At 42.9% G+C, this 16,080-nt stretch overlaps 1 protein-coding gene across 3 annotated transcripts in view; it reads left to right on the top strand.

Annotated features, from left to right (window-relative positions):
- Window positions 1–1,042: 1,042 nt before the first annotated feature.
- LOC106995352 (uncharacterized) overlaps window positions 1,043–16,080 on the top strand; it is a 30,466-nt gene continuing 15,428 nt past the window's right edge. For all 3 annotated transcript variants that reach the window (XM_077997774.1, XM_077997763.1, XM_015128378.3), the window contains exons 1-2: window positions 1,043–3,902; window positions 14,830–15,006. In XM_077997774.1, coding sequence (XP_077853900.1) covers window positions 3,445–3,902; window positions 14,830–14,854 — 483 coding nt within the window. In that variant the 5' untranslated portion in view covers window positions 1,043–3,444 and the 3' untranslated portion in view covers window positions 14,855–15,006. The remainder of the gene's footprint in view (window positions 3,903–14,829; window positions 15,007–16,080) is intronic.

The following is a 16,080-nucleotide window of genomic DNA, read 5'->3' as shown; positions in this document are numbered from 1 at the left end:
AATCAGACATGTTGTCAGAAAAGCAGCCTTGCTTTCCAACCCAGGAGCAGAGGTACAGACAAGGAGTTTCCAGGAACATTTGTGTCTAAACTTTTTCATTAGGAAACTGTACCTGACAGTTCAGACTCGACATGGTTTTATTTACATACATCTGTGCTTTGCTTTGAGTTTCATTTAAGTTTCTCCTGAGAAGAGTAGGAGAATCTATGATTTACCCTTCCCCTAAATCCTATAAGTCCTTGGTGTGATGCCCCACAGTTCCACAAAATGAGAAATTTTGATATATCAAACTACAGATTTGTCCTTGATGGCCTTTAGTTGCCTAGGCTAACACAGGGTTTCTCACCCTCAGCACTATTGACATTTTATGCTAAATAATTCTTTGCTGTGGTTGGGGGAAGGTTGTATTATAAGATGTTTAGCGGCATTGCTGGCCTTTACCCACTAGTCGTCAGTAGCACACCACTTCCTCTTCCAGTGTGATAACCAGAAATGCCTCAATATATTGCCAAATGTAGCCCAGAGTACAATATCATTTCCTGTTGAGAATCACTGGGTTAGGGCATGCATTCTCAATGGGGACAATATCATCCCTAAGAGGGCAAAAATTGGAGTTTTTTAAGGGGGAGAGGTAGGGAGAAATCTTAGGTATTACAATGGTTTGTGGTCCTCTGAGAGATCACAATGTACAAACAAATAAACAGTTTATCAGCAGTGTTACAATTTAATGGAGGAGAGGTCAATTGGGAAAAGAATATATTTTAAAAACTTCTCTGGGAGAATTGATGAAAAACAGTTGAGACACTATAGACTATAATAGGCTGCCATGGGAGTAGGGGTTAGGAATGTTGGAGACAACTGGATTGGGAGTTAGAGCCTGAGTAATGTCATATTCAGTTCCAGGACAGGTGTTCAGAGATTTAGAAATTGCACTGTGTGTATGGCGATTCCTCAAGGATCTAGAACTGGAAATACCATTTGACCCAGCCATCCCATTACTGGGGATATACCCAAAGGATTATAAGTCATGCTGCTATAAAGACACATGCACACGTATGTTTACTGTGGCACTATTCACAATAGTAAAGACTTGGAATCAACCCAAATGTCCATCAGTGACAGACTGGATTAAGAAAATGTGGCACATATACACCATGGAATACTATGCAGCCATTAAAAAGGATGAGTTCGTGTCCTTTGTAGGGACATGGATGCAGCTGGAGACCATCATTGTCAGCAAACTATCGCAAGAACAGAAAATCAAACACCGCATGTTCTCACTCATAGGTGGGAATTGAACAGTGAGATCACTTGGACACAGGAAGGGGAACATCACACACTAGGGCCTGTCGTGAGGTGTGGGGAGGGGGAGGGATAGCATTAGGAGATATACCTAATGTAAATGATGAGTTAATGGGTGCAGCACACCAACATGGCACATGTATACATATGTAACAAACCTGCACGTTGTGCACATGTACCCTAGAACTTAAAGTATAATAAAAAAAAAAAAAAAAGAAAAGAAAAGAAATTTCACTGTGTGACTGTGTGGAAGTGGAGTGCGGCTAAAGGGCAGAAGACAGCAACTCAAGATGATTTATAGTTTAAATTAACTAAAATCAAATAGAATTTAAAATTCCATTTCTCAGCCTTACTGGCCACATTTCAAGTGTACAGTCACCTCAAGAGCCAAATGTGTTACTTCTATTAATTTTCTAGGGCCGATGTAACAAATTACCACAGACTAAGTGGCCGATAAAAACAGAAATATATTTTCACAACGTTATGGAAGCCAGAATTCCGAAATCAGTTGTTGGCAGGGTCACGCTTCTGCCAGAGACTTGGGGAGACTCCGTTCCTTGCCACTGCTAGTGTCTGTCAGTATTCCTTGGCTTGTGGGTCTCATCACTCCAATCTCTGTCTCCATGGTCACATGGCCTCTGCTTCTCTGTGTCTTCTCCTCTGTCTCAAAAACACTTCCTCTGCTTCTCTTATAAAGATAAATGTGATTGCATTTAGGGTCCCACCTATATAATCCAGGATAAGTTCTCCCTCAAGATTCTTAACTTAATCACACATTTTTCCATATAAAGTAATATTCACAAGTTCTGGGGATTCGAATGTGGACAAATATGTGGGGCCACCATTCGACCCACCACAGTACTTACTGTATTAGCACAGATATAGAACATTTTCATCATTGCAGCAAGTTCTGTTGCAAAGTGCTTTAGGGGATGTTTATCAATCACGGGTCAAAACACTGGATGAATGGTCAAAGCAACTTAGTGGCTGGTGAATCTGCCACAAGGAATGAAGGTTGTGATGTAAATGTTAAACGAGTAGGTTTTTCCTTTAAATTATTGTTATTATTTATTGCGGAAAAAACGCATTCCATAACATTTACCATCTTAATCATTTTTAAGTGTTCTGTGCTACCAACTACATGCACCTTGTTGTGCTACAGATCCCTAGAACTTTTTCATCTTGCAAAACTGAACCTCTACACCCACTGAACAATAACTGCCCTTCACCTTCCCCAGCTCCTGGAAGTCACCATTCTACTTTCTGTTTTTAAGAGTTTGACTACTTTAGATACCTATGTAAATGGAATCATGCAGTAATTGTCTTTTTGTGACTGGCTTATTTCACTTAGCATAATGTGCTCAAGATGCCTTCATGTTGTAGCTTGTCACAAGATCTCCTTTTTAAGGCTGAGTAAGGTAGGTGTCACATCATCGTAGGCAGATGTCACATTTTCTTTATCCATTCATCCATTGATGAACATTTAGGTTGTTTCCACAAAGAATTAGAGCTTCTGCAGCTGCCGGAAAAGCAAGCCATCAAAACAGCAGTTGGGTAACAGCAAGAATTCTAACACTCTTTTGCTTATAGGGAAAAGGGAATCTTCTACCTATGTGTGTGTTCATTCAACACACACTAACAATGCATTTATGTCCCAGGCACAGTGCTAAGGACTGGAAGTATGCGGATCATGCATATATACACAGTCCCTGTCCTTTCAAAGTGTTCAGTCTCAAGGAGGTGTGGGTGTGTTAGAAAATCTTCAGAGGTGCCAGAATTGCACTAGATGCATTGAGGACTTGGAGGGTATTGGTAGGGTAGGATGTTCCTGGTCAGAGAATTAAATATATAGGTACCCTTTCCTCAAAAACGCTTAGGCTAGGTAGGGAAGAGGGTCAGCCACAATAGCATGTCTTTAATTCGGGGGGTGAGAACCAAAGAACTGGAAAAACAGACATTCCAGCTCCTCCAAGTTCTCCCAATCGTCGGAACTGTGGAAATAGCCCACCAGGCTTTCTCCAGTCACGTGAGCCGGGAGCCACCGGGATCTCATTGGCCAAGGCTCCCAGAGGGCGGGAAGAGCGGGAAGAGCGGGAAGTGAGGACCAATGGAGCAGGCCAAAGCGACTGCAGAGGCCGGCGCATGCGCAGTGCCGTCCGGCCTAGCCCATCCGGACCGCCCGGCGTCAGGTACCTGTTCACCAAGCCGCCCCGCCCCGAGGCCGCAGCTGCCGGTGCAGCGCCTCCCGCCGGCCCCCAGCGCCTGTGGAAAGGAGCGGACAGGCCAGAGGCTCCCTGGGCCGACAAGTCTCGGCTAGGCCGTGCTTCCGAGTCCCAGGCGCCTCCAGAGGCCGAGTTCCCAGCGCGGCCCACCCAGCATCCGGGGCGCTGTGAGGGGCGCTCGCACCCGGCGGCGGAAAGGCCACTGGCGTGGCGGGAGGCGGCCCGCGGCCTGGGCGTGCCCCCTGCGGGGAACGGAGCTCACTGGCTGCTCTCTTCCCCAGAGAGCGACGGGGCCGGCCGCAGCCTCAGCCATGCGCCCCTCGGCCGCAGGCGGGCTCCTCTTGGCCTGCAGCCTCGCTTTCCTGCCCTTCTTCACAGGTGAGCGGGTGGCTCGGGGTCCTCCCGCATTCCCGCAGCATCCCTCTCTGCGTTCCTGTATTCTCCACTCTTTTCCAGCCTGCATTCCCCCATTTCCACCCTCATTCCTGCATTCCCAACTGCATCCCCCAACATCGCCACTTTCTCCCCATCGTTCCCACCGGGGTTTCCGCGTTCCCACATCCCTGCTCTAATTCCCACCCGCGTTTCTGAATCCCCGCCTGCTTTCTCTACCCCAGTCCGGCCTTTATTCCGGCATTTCTGCCTTCATTCTCGCATTCCCAGCCGCATTCCCCTTTGCATTCTGCAAACCTCCAGTCACCTTTCTTGGTTGGGCAGTGTACTCAGCACGGCACAAGGAAAGAGCAGGCACGGTTCCTGCCCTCACAGTGCTTAACAGTCTACAGAACAGTGCTGGGGACACAGTCCTGAGTGTTGCCTCCTGACCAGCCACTTACCGACTGCCTGGCCTCAGGAAAGCAGCTGAGCTTCTCTGTTCTTAGCTATCCTTATTAGAGCACTAAGAATATTGGTTCCTGCCTATTAGAGTTGTAAGGAATATGTGAGCTAGTAAAGGGCTGACACAATGCCTGGCATTTAATAAGCTCTCATTAAAGAGAGCTTTAATGTCTGTCTTTCTCCAGAGACCACTTCATGTTGGGAGAATGGAGGGGAGAGAAAGTATTCACCAGTGAAACGTGAATCATTAACCCTCATCCAAGTAGTTCTACTTCCCCGATTTCCCTGAAGGTTATAGGGTGTGAACAGCCTCTAACTGTCCCTGGTTGTTCACAGAAGAAAGATGTTCTGGGTCTGCTTATTGGGAAGAGTCATTCAGTTAGTGCCACATAATCATTTTAACATTTCTCCCATTGCTGCCAGGGCATCCTGCATCCCCTCCCAAGCCAGCTTTTCACATCGTCTGGGTAGTGGACTAATTCGCGTTCAGCAGCACTGACTGTTCTGGCCACCTCCTTGCACCTTTCCTGGTTGCCTCAGCCTCTCAAAGTTCTCGTCTTTCCTTTGATGAGAAAGAGGAGGGCAGACTGAAAATAGACCCACCACCCACCTGTCCTTTCCCCCGCCCCATACTGGTGGACCAGCATCACAGTAAAAATAGCTATCACTTAGTAAGAATTCATTATGAGCCAACTTAGGACTTTTGATAAGATAAAAAAAGTTCAGCATAATTTTACGTAAAATTACAGTTTTTTCTTGATGTATTTTCTTCTCTTCTGCTTTCCACACCTAATAAAACATTACAGAAAGTCTTGTTTTATTTATTTTGAGAACAGGCCTTAGGTAAAATGTGGAAGTTTATCTTGGAGCTTCCAATCTTCAAGTTCTCTTCTCCTTTCCCCATCCTCTGTCTTCTCCACTCTATCCTGTCTTACCTCCTCTAGAGCCCAAAGCCAGCTCCACTGATTTTTCTCAATCAAAGCTCATTTTTCAAAAAAAGGATGGTAAAATCATCGTTCCTCTCACTATGAATAGCTAAGAACAGCGCTATTAACTTGCCTGGGATGCTCTGCATTTTAACAGAAATCAAAGTCCAAAACTTAAAAAAAAAAAAAAAAAAAAACCCATTTACTGGAATATCGGGCTTAAGAGTGTTTGTGCATTTGGTTGAGAGGGCAGGAAGACCTATCAGTCTGCATATGGCACACACTCTAATAATTTTCCTCAAGTTCACATGCCATTGCCTTGGGAAATTAGGACCCCAGCCAGGCAGCCCCAAGGGGCAGAGGGAGACATGAGGGCAACTTTGAGGGGAGTGGGAGAAAGTGATACTTAATCTCATACTTAACCAGGTGACCACTTGTTTCCTCAAAAGTGCCCTCCTTTGCTCTGCTGATCAGAGATTGCTTAGTGGTTTGTAGTGGTTTGTAGTGAAGTTTGTTTGAATATAATATTTTCTGTAGCAAGCCATTTTTTTTCAGGAGGAAAAACAAATTTTAAAACTTTTTCATGTATTGTCCCATTTTTAAATTTACTTATATTTGTTTTTAATTGTATAACTGTAAAAATAAGTAATACATGCCTATGCCATATATTATCCTACCCTCTTCAGCCCCCAACACAACTCCTATGAAGCAGCCACCGTTATTCCTTTCTTGTTTACCTTTCCAGAAGTGGTCTGTTATTTACAAATATACCCAAATGCATCTTTTCTTTCCATTGGCAGCATTTTATACCAAATGCTCTACATCTTGTTTTTTTCCCTTAAAAGTACATCTTGAAGAACTTTTCATTTCATCCGAATATGGCCATATTCTGTCTATGGTAGTATTCATCTCTGTTTCATGGATATGACAGAATCCATCTAACCATGAGAATTTCAATCACCTCTGATCACATCTTATCACAGAGGATGCTACAATGAATGACCTTGTACAAATGCATGTGGGAAAATACCTAGGCATTGCTGGATAAAAGAGCTTGTGCAAATTTTTCTCAAAAAAAGGATTACTAATTTACCCACCAGAAATAGATGAGAATACCTGTTGCCCCTCATTGCAATTTTTTAAATTTATTTTTCATTGTTTTGCTTGATGAACATTTCTTGTTTTTTTATTGTTTTGTTTTTTAATTTTCTTTTATTATTATACTCTAAGTTCCAGGGTACATGTGCACAACATACAGGTTTGTTACATATGTATACATGTGCCATGTTGGTGTGCTGCACCCATTAACTCGTCGTTTGCATTAGGTATATCTCCTAATGCTATCCCTGCCCCCTCCCCCTCCCCACCATAGGTCCCGGTGTGTGATGTTCCCCTTCCTGTGTCCAAGTGATCTCATTGTTCAATTCCCACCTATGAGTGAGAACATACGGTGTTTGGTTTTCTGTTCTTGCGATAGTTTGCTGACAATGATGGTCTCCAGCTGCATCCATGTCCCTACAAAGGACACGAACTCATCCTTTTTTAATGGCTGCATAGTATTCCATGGTGTATATGTGCCACATTTTCTTAATCCATTCTGTCACTCATAGACATTTGGGTTGATTCCAAGTCTTTGCTATTGTGAATAGTGCCACAGTAAACATACGTGTGCATGTGTCTTTATAGCAGCATGATTTATAATCCTTTGGGTATATCCCCAGTAATGGGATGGCTGGGTCATATGGTATTTCTAGTTCTAGATCCTTGAGGAATCACCACACTGTTTTCCACAATGGTTGAACTAGTTGACAGTCCCACCAACAGTGTAAAAGTGTTCCTATTTCTCCACATCCTCTCCAGCACCTGTTGCTTCCTGATTTTTTAGTGATTGCCATTCTAACTGGTGTGAGATGGTATCTCATTGTGGTTTTGATTTGTATTTCTCTGATGGTGAGTGATGACGAGCATTTTCTCATGTTTCTGTTGGGTATGAATGTCTTCTTTTGAGAAGTGTCTGTTCATATCCCTTGCCCACTTTTTGATGGGGTTGTTTGCTTTTTTCTTGTAAATTTGTTTGAGTTCTTTGTAGGTTCTGGATATTAGCCCTTTGTCGGATGAGTAGATTGCAAAAATATTCTCCCATTCTGTAGGTTGCCTATTCACTCTGATGGTAGTTTCTTTTGCTGTGCAGAAGCTCTTTAGTTTAATTAGATTCCATTTGTCAATTTTAGCTTTTGTTGCCATTGCTTTTGGTGTTTTAGACATGAAGTCTTTGCCCATGCCTATGTCCTGAATGGTACTACCTAGGTTTTCCTCTAGGATTTTTATGGTATTAGGTCTAACATTTAAGTCTCTAATCCATCTTGAATTAATTTTCGTATAAGGAGTAAGGATAGGATCCAGTTTCAGCTTTCTACTTATGGCTAGCCAATTTTCCCAGCACCATTTATTAAATAGGGAATCCTTTCCCCATTTCTTGTTTTTGTCAGGTTTGTCAAAGATCCGATGGCTGTAGATGTGTGGTATTATTTCTGAGGGCTGTGTTCTGTTCCATTGGTCTATATTTCTGTTTTGGTACCAGTACCATGCTGTTTTGGTTACTGTAGCCTTGTAGTATAGTTTGAAGTCAGGTAGTGTGATGCTTCCAGCGTTCTTCTTTTGGCTTAAGATTGTCTTGGCAATGTGGGGTCTTTTTTGGTTCCATATGAACTTTAAAGCAGTTTTATCCAATTCTCTGAAGAAAGTCATTAGTAGCTTAATGGGGGTGGCATTGAATCTATAAATTACCTTGGGCAGTATGGCCATTTTCACAATATTGATTCTTCCTATCCATGAGCATGGTATGTTCTTCCATTTGTTTGTGTCCTCTTTTATTTCACTGAGCACTGGTTTGTAGTTCTCCTTGAAGAGGTCCTTTACATCCCTTGTAAGTTGGATTCCTAGGTATTTGATTCTCTTTGAAGCAATTGTGAATGGAAGTTCATTCCTGATTTGGCTCTCTGTTTGTCTGTTACTGGTGTATAAGAATGCTTGTGATTTTTGCACATTAATTTTGTATCCTGAGACTTTGCTGAAGTTGCTTATCAGCTTAAGGAGATTTTGGGCTGAGACAATGGGGTTTTCTAAATATACAATCATGTCATCTGCAAACAGGGACAATTTGACTTCTTCTTTTCCTAACCGAATACCCTTTCTTTCTTTCTCTTGCCTGATTGCCCTAGCCAGAACTTCCAACACTATGTTGAATAGGAGTGGTGAGAGAGGGCATCCCTGTCTTGTGCCAGTTTTCAAAGGGAATGCTTCCAGTTTTTGCCCATTCAGTATGATATTGGCGGTGGGTTTGTCATAAATAGCTTTTATTAATTTGAGATACATTCCATCAATACTGAATTTATTGAGAGTTGTTAGCATGAAGGGCTGTTGAATTTTGTCAAAGGCCTTTTCTGCATCTATTGAGATAATCATGTAGTTTTTGTCTTTGCTTCTGTTTATATGCTGGTTTAGGTTTATTGGTTTGCCTATGTTGAACCAGCCTTGCATCCCAGGGATGAAGCCCACTTGATCATGGTGGATAAGCTTTTTGATGTGCTGCTGGATTCGTTTTGCCAGTATTTTATTGAGGATTTTTACATCGATGTTCATCAGGGATATTGGTCTAAAATTCTCTTTTTTTTTGTTGTGTCTCTGCCAGGCTTCGGTATCAGGTTGATGTTGTCCTCATAAAATGAGTTAGGGAGGATTCTTTCTTTTTCTATTGATTGGAATAGTTTCAGAAGGAATGGTACCAGCTCCTCCTTGTACCTCTGGTAGAACTCGGCTGTGAATCCGTCTGGTCCTGGACCTTTTTTGGTTGGTAGGCTATTAATTATTGCCTCAATTTCAGAGCCTGCTATTGGTCTATTCAGGGATTCAACTTCTTCCTGGTTTAGTCTTGGGAGAGTGTGAGTGTCCAGGAAATTATCCATTTCTTCTAGGTTTTCTAGTTTATTTGCGTAGAGGTGTTTATAGTATTCTCTGATGGTAGTTTGTATTTCTGTGGGGTCAGTGGTGATATCCCCTTTATCATTTTTTATTGCATCTATTTGATTCTTCTCTCTTTTCTTCTTTCTTAGTCTTGCTAGCGGTCTATCAATTTTGTTGATCTTTTCAAAAAACCAGCTCCTGGATTCATTACTTTTTTGGAGGGTTTTTTGTGTCTCTATCTCCTTCAGTTCTGCTCTGATCTTAGTTATTTCTTGCCGTCTGCTAGCTTTTGAATGTGTTTGCTCTTGCTTCTCTAGTTCTTTTAATTGTAATGTTAGGGTGTCAATTTTAGATCTTTCCTGCTTTCTCTTGTGGGCATTTAGTGCTATAAATTTCCCTCTACACACTGCTTTAGATGTGTCCCAGAGATTCTGGTATGTTATATCTTTGTTCTCATTGGTTTCAAAGAGCATCTTTTCTTCTGCCATCATTTCATTATGTACACAGTAGTCATTCAGGAGCAGGTTGTTCAGTTTCCATGTAGTTGAGCAGTTTTAATTGAGTTTCTCAGTCCTGAGTTCTAGTTTGATTGTACTGTGGTCTGAGAGACAGTTTGTTAACATTTCTGTTCTTTTACATTTGCTGAGGAGTGCTTTACTTCCATCTATATGGTCAATTTTGGAATAAGTGCGATGTGGTGCTGAGAAGAATGTATATTCTGTTGATTTGGGGTGGAGAGTTCTATAGATGTCTATTAGGTCTGCTTGGTGCAGAGCTGAGTTCAATTCCTGGATATCCTTGTTAACTTTCTGTCTCGTTGATCTGTCTAATGTTGACAATGGGGTGTTAAAGTCTCCTGTTATTATTGTATGGGACTGTAAGTCTCTTTGTAAATCTCTGAGGACTTGCTTTATGAATCTGGGTGCTCCTGTATTGGGTGCATATATATTTAGGATAGTTAGCTCTTCCTGATGCATTGATCCTTTTACCATTATGTAATGGCCTTCTTTGTCTCTTTTGATCTTTGATGGTTTAAAGTCTGTTTTATCAGAGACTAGGATTGCAACCCCTGCTTTTTTTTGTTTTCCGTTTGCTTGGTAGATCTTCCTCCATCCCTTTATTTAGAGCCTATGTGTGTCTCTGCATGTGAGATGGGTCTCCTGAATACAGTAAACTGATGGATCTTGACTCTTTATCCAATTTGCCAGTCTGTGTCTTTTAATTGGACCATTTACTTCATATACATTTAAGATTAATATTATTATGTGTGAACTGGATCCTGTCATTATGATATTAGCTGGCTATTTTGCTCATTAGTTGATGCAGTTTCTTCCTAGCATCGATGGATTTTACCTTTTGGCATGTTTTTGCAATGGCTGGTACCTGTTGTTCCTTTCCATGTTTAGTGCTTCCTTCAGGATCTCTTGTAGGGCAGGCCTGATGGTGACAAAATCTCTAAGCATTTGCTTGTCTGTAAAGGATTTCATTTCTCTTTCACTTATGAAACTTAGTTTGGCGGGATATGAAATTCTGGGTTTAAAATTCTTTTCTTTAAGAATGTTGAATATTGGCCCCCACTCTCTTCTGGCTTGGAGAGTTTCTGCCGAGAGATCTGCTGTTACTCTGATGGGCTTCCCTTTGTGGGTAACCCGACCTTTCTCTCTGGCTGCCCTTAACATTTTTTCCTTCATTTCAACTTTGGTGAATCTGACAATTATGTGTCTTGGAGTTGCTCTTCTCGAGGAGTATCTTTGTGACGTTCTCTATATTTCCTGAATTTGAATGTTGGCCTGCCTTACTAGGTTGGGGAAGTTCTCCTGGATGATATCCTGCAGAGTGTTTTCCAGCTTGATTCCATTTTCCCCATCACTTTCAGGCACACCAATCAGACGTGGATTTGGTCTTTTCACATAATCCCATATTTCTTGGAGGCTTTGTTCTTTTCTTTTTACTCTTTTTTCTCTACATTTCCCTTCTCGTTTCATTTTATTCATTTGATCTTCAATCACTGATAATCTTTCTTCCAGTTGATTGAGTCGGTTACTGAAGCTTGTACATTTGTCACGTAGTTCTCATGTCATGGTTTTCATCTCTGTCAGTTCTTTTAAGGTCTTCTCTGCACTGATTATTCTAGTTATCCATTCATCCATTCTTTTTTCAAGGTTTCTAGTTTCTTTGCGCTGGTTACGTAATTCCTCCTTTAGCTCTGAGAAGTTTGATCGACTGAAGCCTTCTTCTCTCAACTTGTCAAAGTCATTCTCCTTCCAGCTTTGTTCCATTGCTGGCGATGAGCTACGTTCCTTTGGAAGGGGAGATGCGCTCTGATTTTTTGAATTTCCAGCTTTTCTGCACTGCTTTTTCCCCATCTTTGTGGTTTTATCTGCCTTTGGTCTTTGATGATGGTGACGTACTGATGGGGTTTTGGTGTGGGTGTCCTTTCTGTGTGTTAGTTTTCCTTCTGACAGTCAGGACCCTCAGCTGCAGGTCTGTTGGAGTTTGCATGAGGTCCACTCCAGACCCTATTTGCCTGGGTATCAGCAGCGGAGGTTGCAGAAGATAGAATATTGCTGAACAGCGAATGTTGCTGTCTGATTCTTGCTCTGGAGGCTTCGTCTCAGGGTGTACCCTGCCGTGTGAGGTGTGATGTGTCGGTCTGCACCTAGTGGGAGATGTCTCCCAGTTAGGCTACTCAGGGGTCAGGGACCCACTTGAGCAGGCAGTCTGTCTGTTCTCAGATCTCAACCTCCATGCTGGGACATCCACTGCTCTCTTCAAAGCTGTCAGATGGGACTTTTACATCTGCAGAGGTTTCTGCTGCTTTTTGTTTAGCTATGCCCTGTCCCCAGAGGTGGAGTCTACAGAGGCAGGCAGGCCTCCTTGAGCTGCAATGGGCTCCACCCAATTCGAGCTTCCCGGCGACTTTGTTTACCTACTTAAGCCTCAGCAATGGCTGGCGTCCCTCCCCCAGCCTCGCTGCCGCCTTGCAGTTAGATCTCCGACTGCTGTGCTAGCAATGAAGGAGGCTCCATGGGCGTGGGACCCTCCAGGCCAGGTGTGCGATATAATCTCCTGGTCTGCCATTTGCTAAGACCCTTGGTAAAGTGCAGTATTAGGGTGGGAGTTACCTGATTTTCCAGATGTTGTGTGTCTCAATTTCCCTTGGCTAGGAAAAGGAATTCCCTTCCCCCTTGCGCTTCCCAGGTGAGGCGATGCCTCGCCCTGCTTCAGCTCTTGTTGGTCGAGCTGCACCCGCGGACCAGCATCAACTGTCCAACACGCCCCAGTGAGATGAACCCAGTACCTCAGTTGAAAATGCAGAAATTACCCGTCTTCGGTGTCACTCACGCTGGGAGCTGGAGGCTGGAGCTGTTCCTATTCAGCTATCTTGGGCACCAACCCCCTCACTGCAATTTTAATTTGCATACATCATTACCTTCTGCACTATCAAAATGTCTATGCCTGTGCTGTCCGGTACAGTGGCCACGAGCCGTGTGTGGCTATCCAGCATTTGAAATGAGACTGGTGTGACTAAGAAACTGAATAATTATATTTTGTTTTAATTAATTTTAAATAGATACATTGGACAGAGTAGCTTCAGAGCAGAGTAAGGTATGAAAGAGTTTGGAAAGTGTCAAAAGGGGATATGAGACGTATTGCTGAGAAATTATGAATTGGAAGGTCTCTTTATTAACGATTGGAATTTTTGTTATTTTGTTTTTTAATTTTTAAAATTACTTTTTAAAGTGATAAGTTTTTACTAATTAGTTTTGAATCTATGCTTTTTTTTTTTCTTGAGACAGAGTCTTGCTCTGTCACCCAGGCTGGTGTACAGTGACATAATCTCGGCTCACTGCAAGCTCCGCCTCCCAGGTTCACACCATTCTCCTGCCTCAGCCTCCCGAGTAGCTGGGACTACAGGCGCCCACCACCACACCCGGCTAATTTTTTGTATTTTTAGTGGAGACAGGGTTTCACCATGTTAGCCATAATGGTCTCGATCTCCTGACCTCGTAATCCACCTGCCTTGGCCTCCCGAAATGCTGGAATTACAGGTGTGAGCCACTGTGCCGAGCCGAATCTATGCGTTTTTAAAATTACATTTGGATTGTGTTTCCTCAAACAAGACTCTCCAGAGAAAGCAAGCCTGGTTAGCCCTGGATATCTAATGGTTGTAGTGGGTGGAGAGGCATCTGGGCATATCTGGTCTCTGCTTCTCCTTCTCTCCATGGCAGCACTGGCTCCCAGGTCTCAGCACTGCCTTCCCAACCCCTTCTCCTACCCAGGGTGGAGGGCCGGCTGCCCTCACATCTGCAGGGCCCATGGTAATATGTCACAATATTTAAAAGAAATACAGTAAGCTAAAAATTAAAATAAAATAGTTTCCATCCTTTTACTTGTAAAAATATGTCTTCAGAATGATCTAAAAGATTTGGAATGTTCGCAAGAGTTTCATGCCAGAGAATTGCAGCACTGAGAAATCTGGATCCTGGTCTCCAGCCCATCTCTTTTCCCCATTCCACATTCCCCTTCACTGTGAAGGCCATCGTGATCATGTGTGTGGACACGCCAATGCTGAATTTTAAACTCCCCACTCCCACCACCTCTGACAACTGCTTGGTTAGACCTCAGTCTGTTTGAACAAGAAATCCCAGGATTCTTGGTAGCCAGGCAAGGTGGGGAAAGGGCATACAGGACCCAGGTGGGCATGTCCCCTTGGTGTCACATACTACTCATCCCTTAGGGGTTAACAGAGGCAGAGGAGGCCCTGGTTTTGGGGAGGTGAACAAATCAAAACCACCTTTTGATAGCCTAAGAAGAATTCTTCAGGTAAATACTATGGCTTTTACTCCTTTTTTCCCCTTGCTCTTAATTTTCCACAGATTTCCACCTCTTTATTCATAGTCCCCTCCATTCTCTGCTCTGTGCCAGGACATCTTTCACTGGAACAGCCAAGCCCTCTGTTTGCCCATGACAGCAGGTGGCAGCAGGAACACTGGAATGGAAGCAGGGAATCAGTCGACCTATGTTCACTAGGACATTGTTATGGAGCCCCAGAGGCAGAGTGTGCAGGAGAAGCCAAGGCTCTTTCTTGTCAGTTTGGGCTCCTTCTTTGAGTATCCTGTGCGTGCTGCCACCCGTGACCTTTACTTGTAAGACCACATTATTCTGTGTAAGTGTTTGGAAGTAGACCTTTTCCAGGCCTCCTCTCAAAAATGTCCCTTTTTCTGTGAGGCCTTTCCTGGCCGCCCCGTAAATTACATCCCTACCCTGCACATCCTGTCCTGTTTTGTCTCTCTCCGTAGTATTTATCGTCATCTGACATATCACATTTTTTTCTTCTTCATTTGTTTTTTTCTGCGTCCTCCATCTGAAAATGAGCTCCATAATGGCAGGGATTTTTATAATAACTCTAGTGTTGTTGGATGCATTTGAAAGTGTCACATGAGGAAGGCAGGGGTGAGGATTAGGGAAGGGTGAATGGGGTGGGTGGATCTAGTTCTAGTGGCTGTTCTATAAGAATGAGTACATTTACTTATCAATGGCAAATAACTAGCCTGTTTTCTATCTTTTTTTAACAGTTTCCTGGGAGATTATGATGAGTGACCTAGAGGAGAAGGATGTGGATGAATTCAGCTCCAGTGGCTTTAAGTGCCTGACATGCTTTGCAGTGCAGGGAAGGAAATGTGATCCAGAACTCAAATGGTGTGCGGCAGATAAAACAAAGTGTATTGAATTCTCTGGCATCATCAACACAGGTACTTTTCTCGGATGTACTGGTATTCTCTCCCAAGCCGATGGGGTCTGTGTTCCAAGGGTAAGGTAGAGGAGAAATCAGCTTTTGTCCAGATCTCTTAGAAATGAGGACACAGCAGTGGTCTGACTCTTAAGTATGTCCAACTGGCTTTCTCATATTCACTCATTTTTGAATTGATATGTGCATTCATTGACAGGCTCTCTGCTAGCTTGGAGGAGGAATCGCCATCTTCTGCAAATTTTGTTTAGGTTTAAAAAAAAAAGAAAAAACCCAGGGGCAATGTGTGCTTTTTTCCTCTCTGTTGTTGTTGTTGTTGTTGTTGTTTAAATTTTCAAAATAAAGGCTTTGGAGAGAAGCAATGACCAAGCTTAAACTTTCCTCGAAGAGATTGCAAATTATATTTTACTATGCTTGCTTTAAGAAAATACAATACAAAATTCTAAATTAATTGAAGACATTTAACTGAGAATTGAATTAGGAGTGATAGTGTGGAATAGCACGAAATGCAGTGGGCTGAGTTCCATGAGGGTTGGGTTGTTTCCGTAATTCCTCTTTACCTGCTCATATCCTCCTGCTGACTCTAGGGAGCTCCCCCTTCCTGAAGTTCATCTAAGTGAGGCAACTACAGAGGCTAACCATATTGGTTGGCCTCTTGGATTCTTATGTTTCTACTTTCTGTAATTTGCATAACAAAAGAGGGATGTATTTGCTTTAAAATAGCAATCTCTCGATTGCTGTTGACACCCCGGAAGAAATAAGATGAAATCATCAAGAGCATAGAATATGTGCCATGTGAAAGAATGTGTCTGAAGGTGCTTTGAAAGGCAGGGAACACAATCACAGTCATAGCTTTTTTATGTCTAGCTAGTTCTTAAACGATAACTCTGACCAAGAATAAGAGATTAGATTTATGTTCCTAAATTTACAAAGAGTCTATGTAACTGAAACACAGACACGCCAACTACCCTGAGTATCAGTAGCATACAGAATACTCCTAACAAAGTCATTAGGACTTCTTACTACTGTTGGCGTAAAGTGTCTATAAAAGCGTATGCTATCCCAAGTGGTAATATAA

Source organism: Macaca mulatta, chromosome 1 (genome assembly GCF_049350105.2).
Source record: "Macaca mulatta isolate MMU2019108-1 chromosome 1, T2T-MMU8v2.0, whole genome shotgun sequence".
Lineage (NCBI taxonomy): Eukaryota > Metazoa > Chordata > Mammalia > Primates > Cercopithecidae > Macaca > Macaca mulatta.
This window is presented reverse-complemented; position numbering and strand designations above follow the sequence as displayed.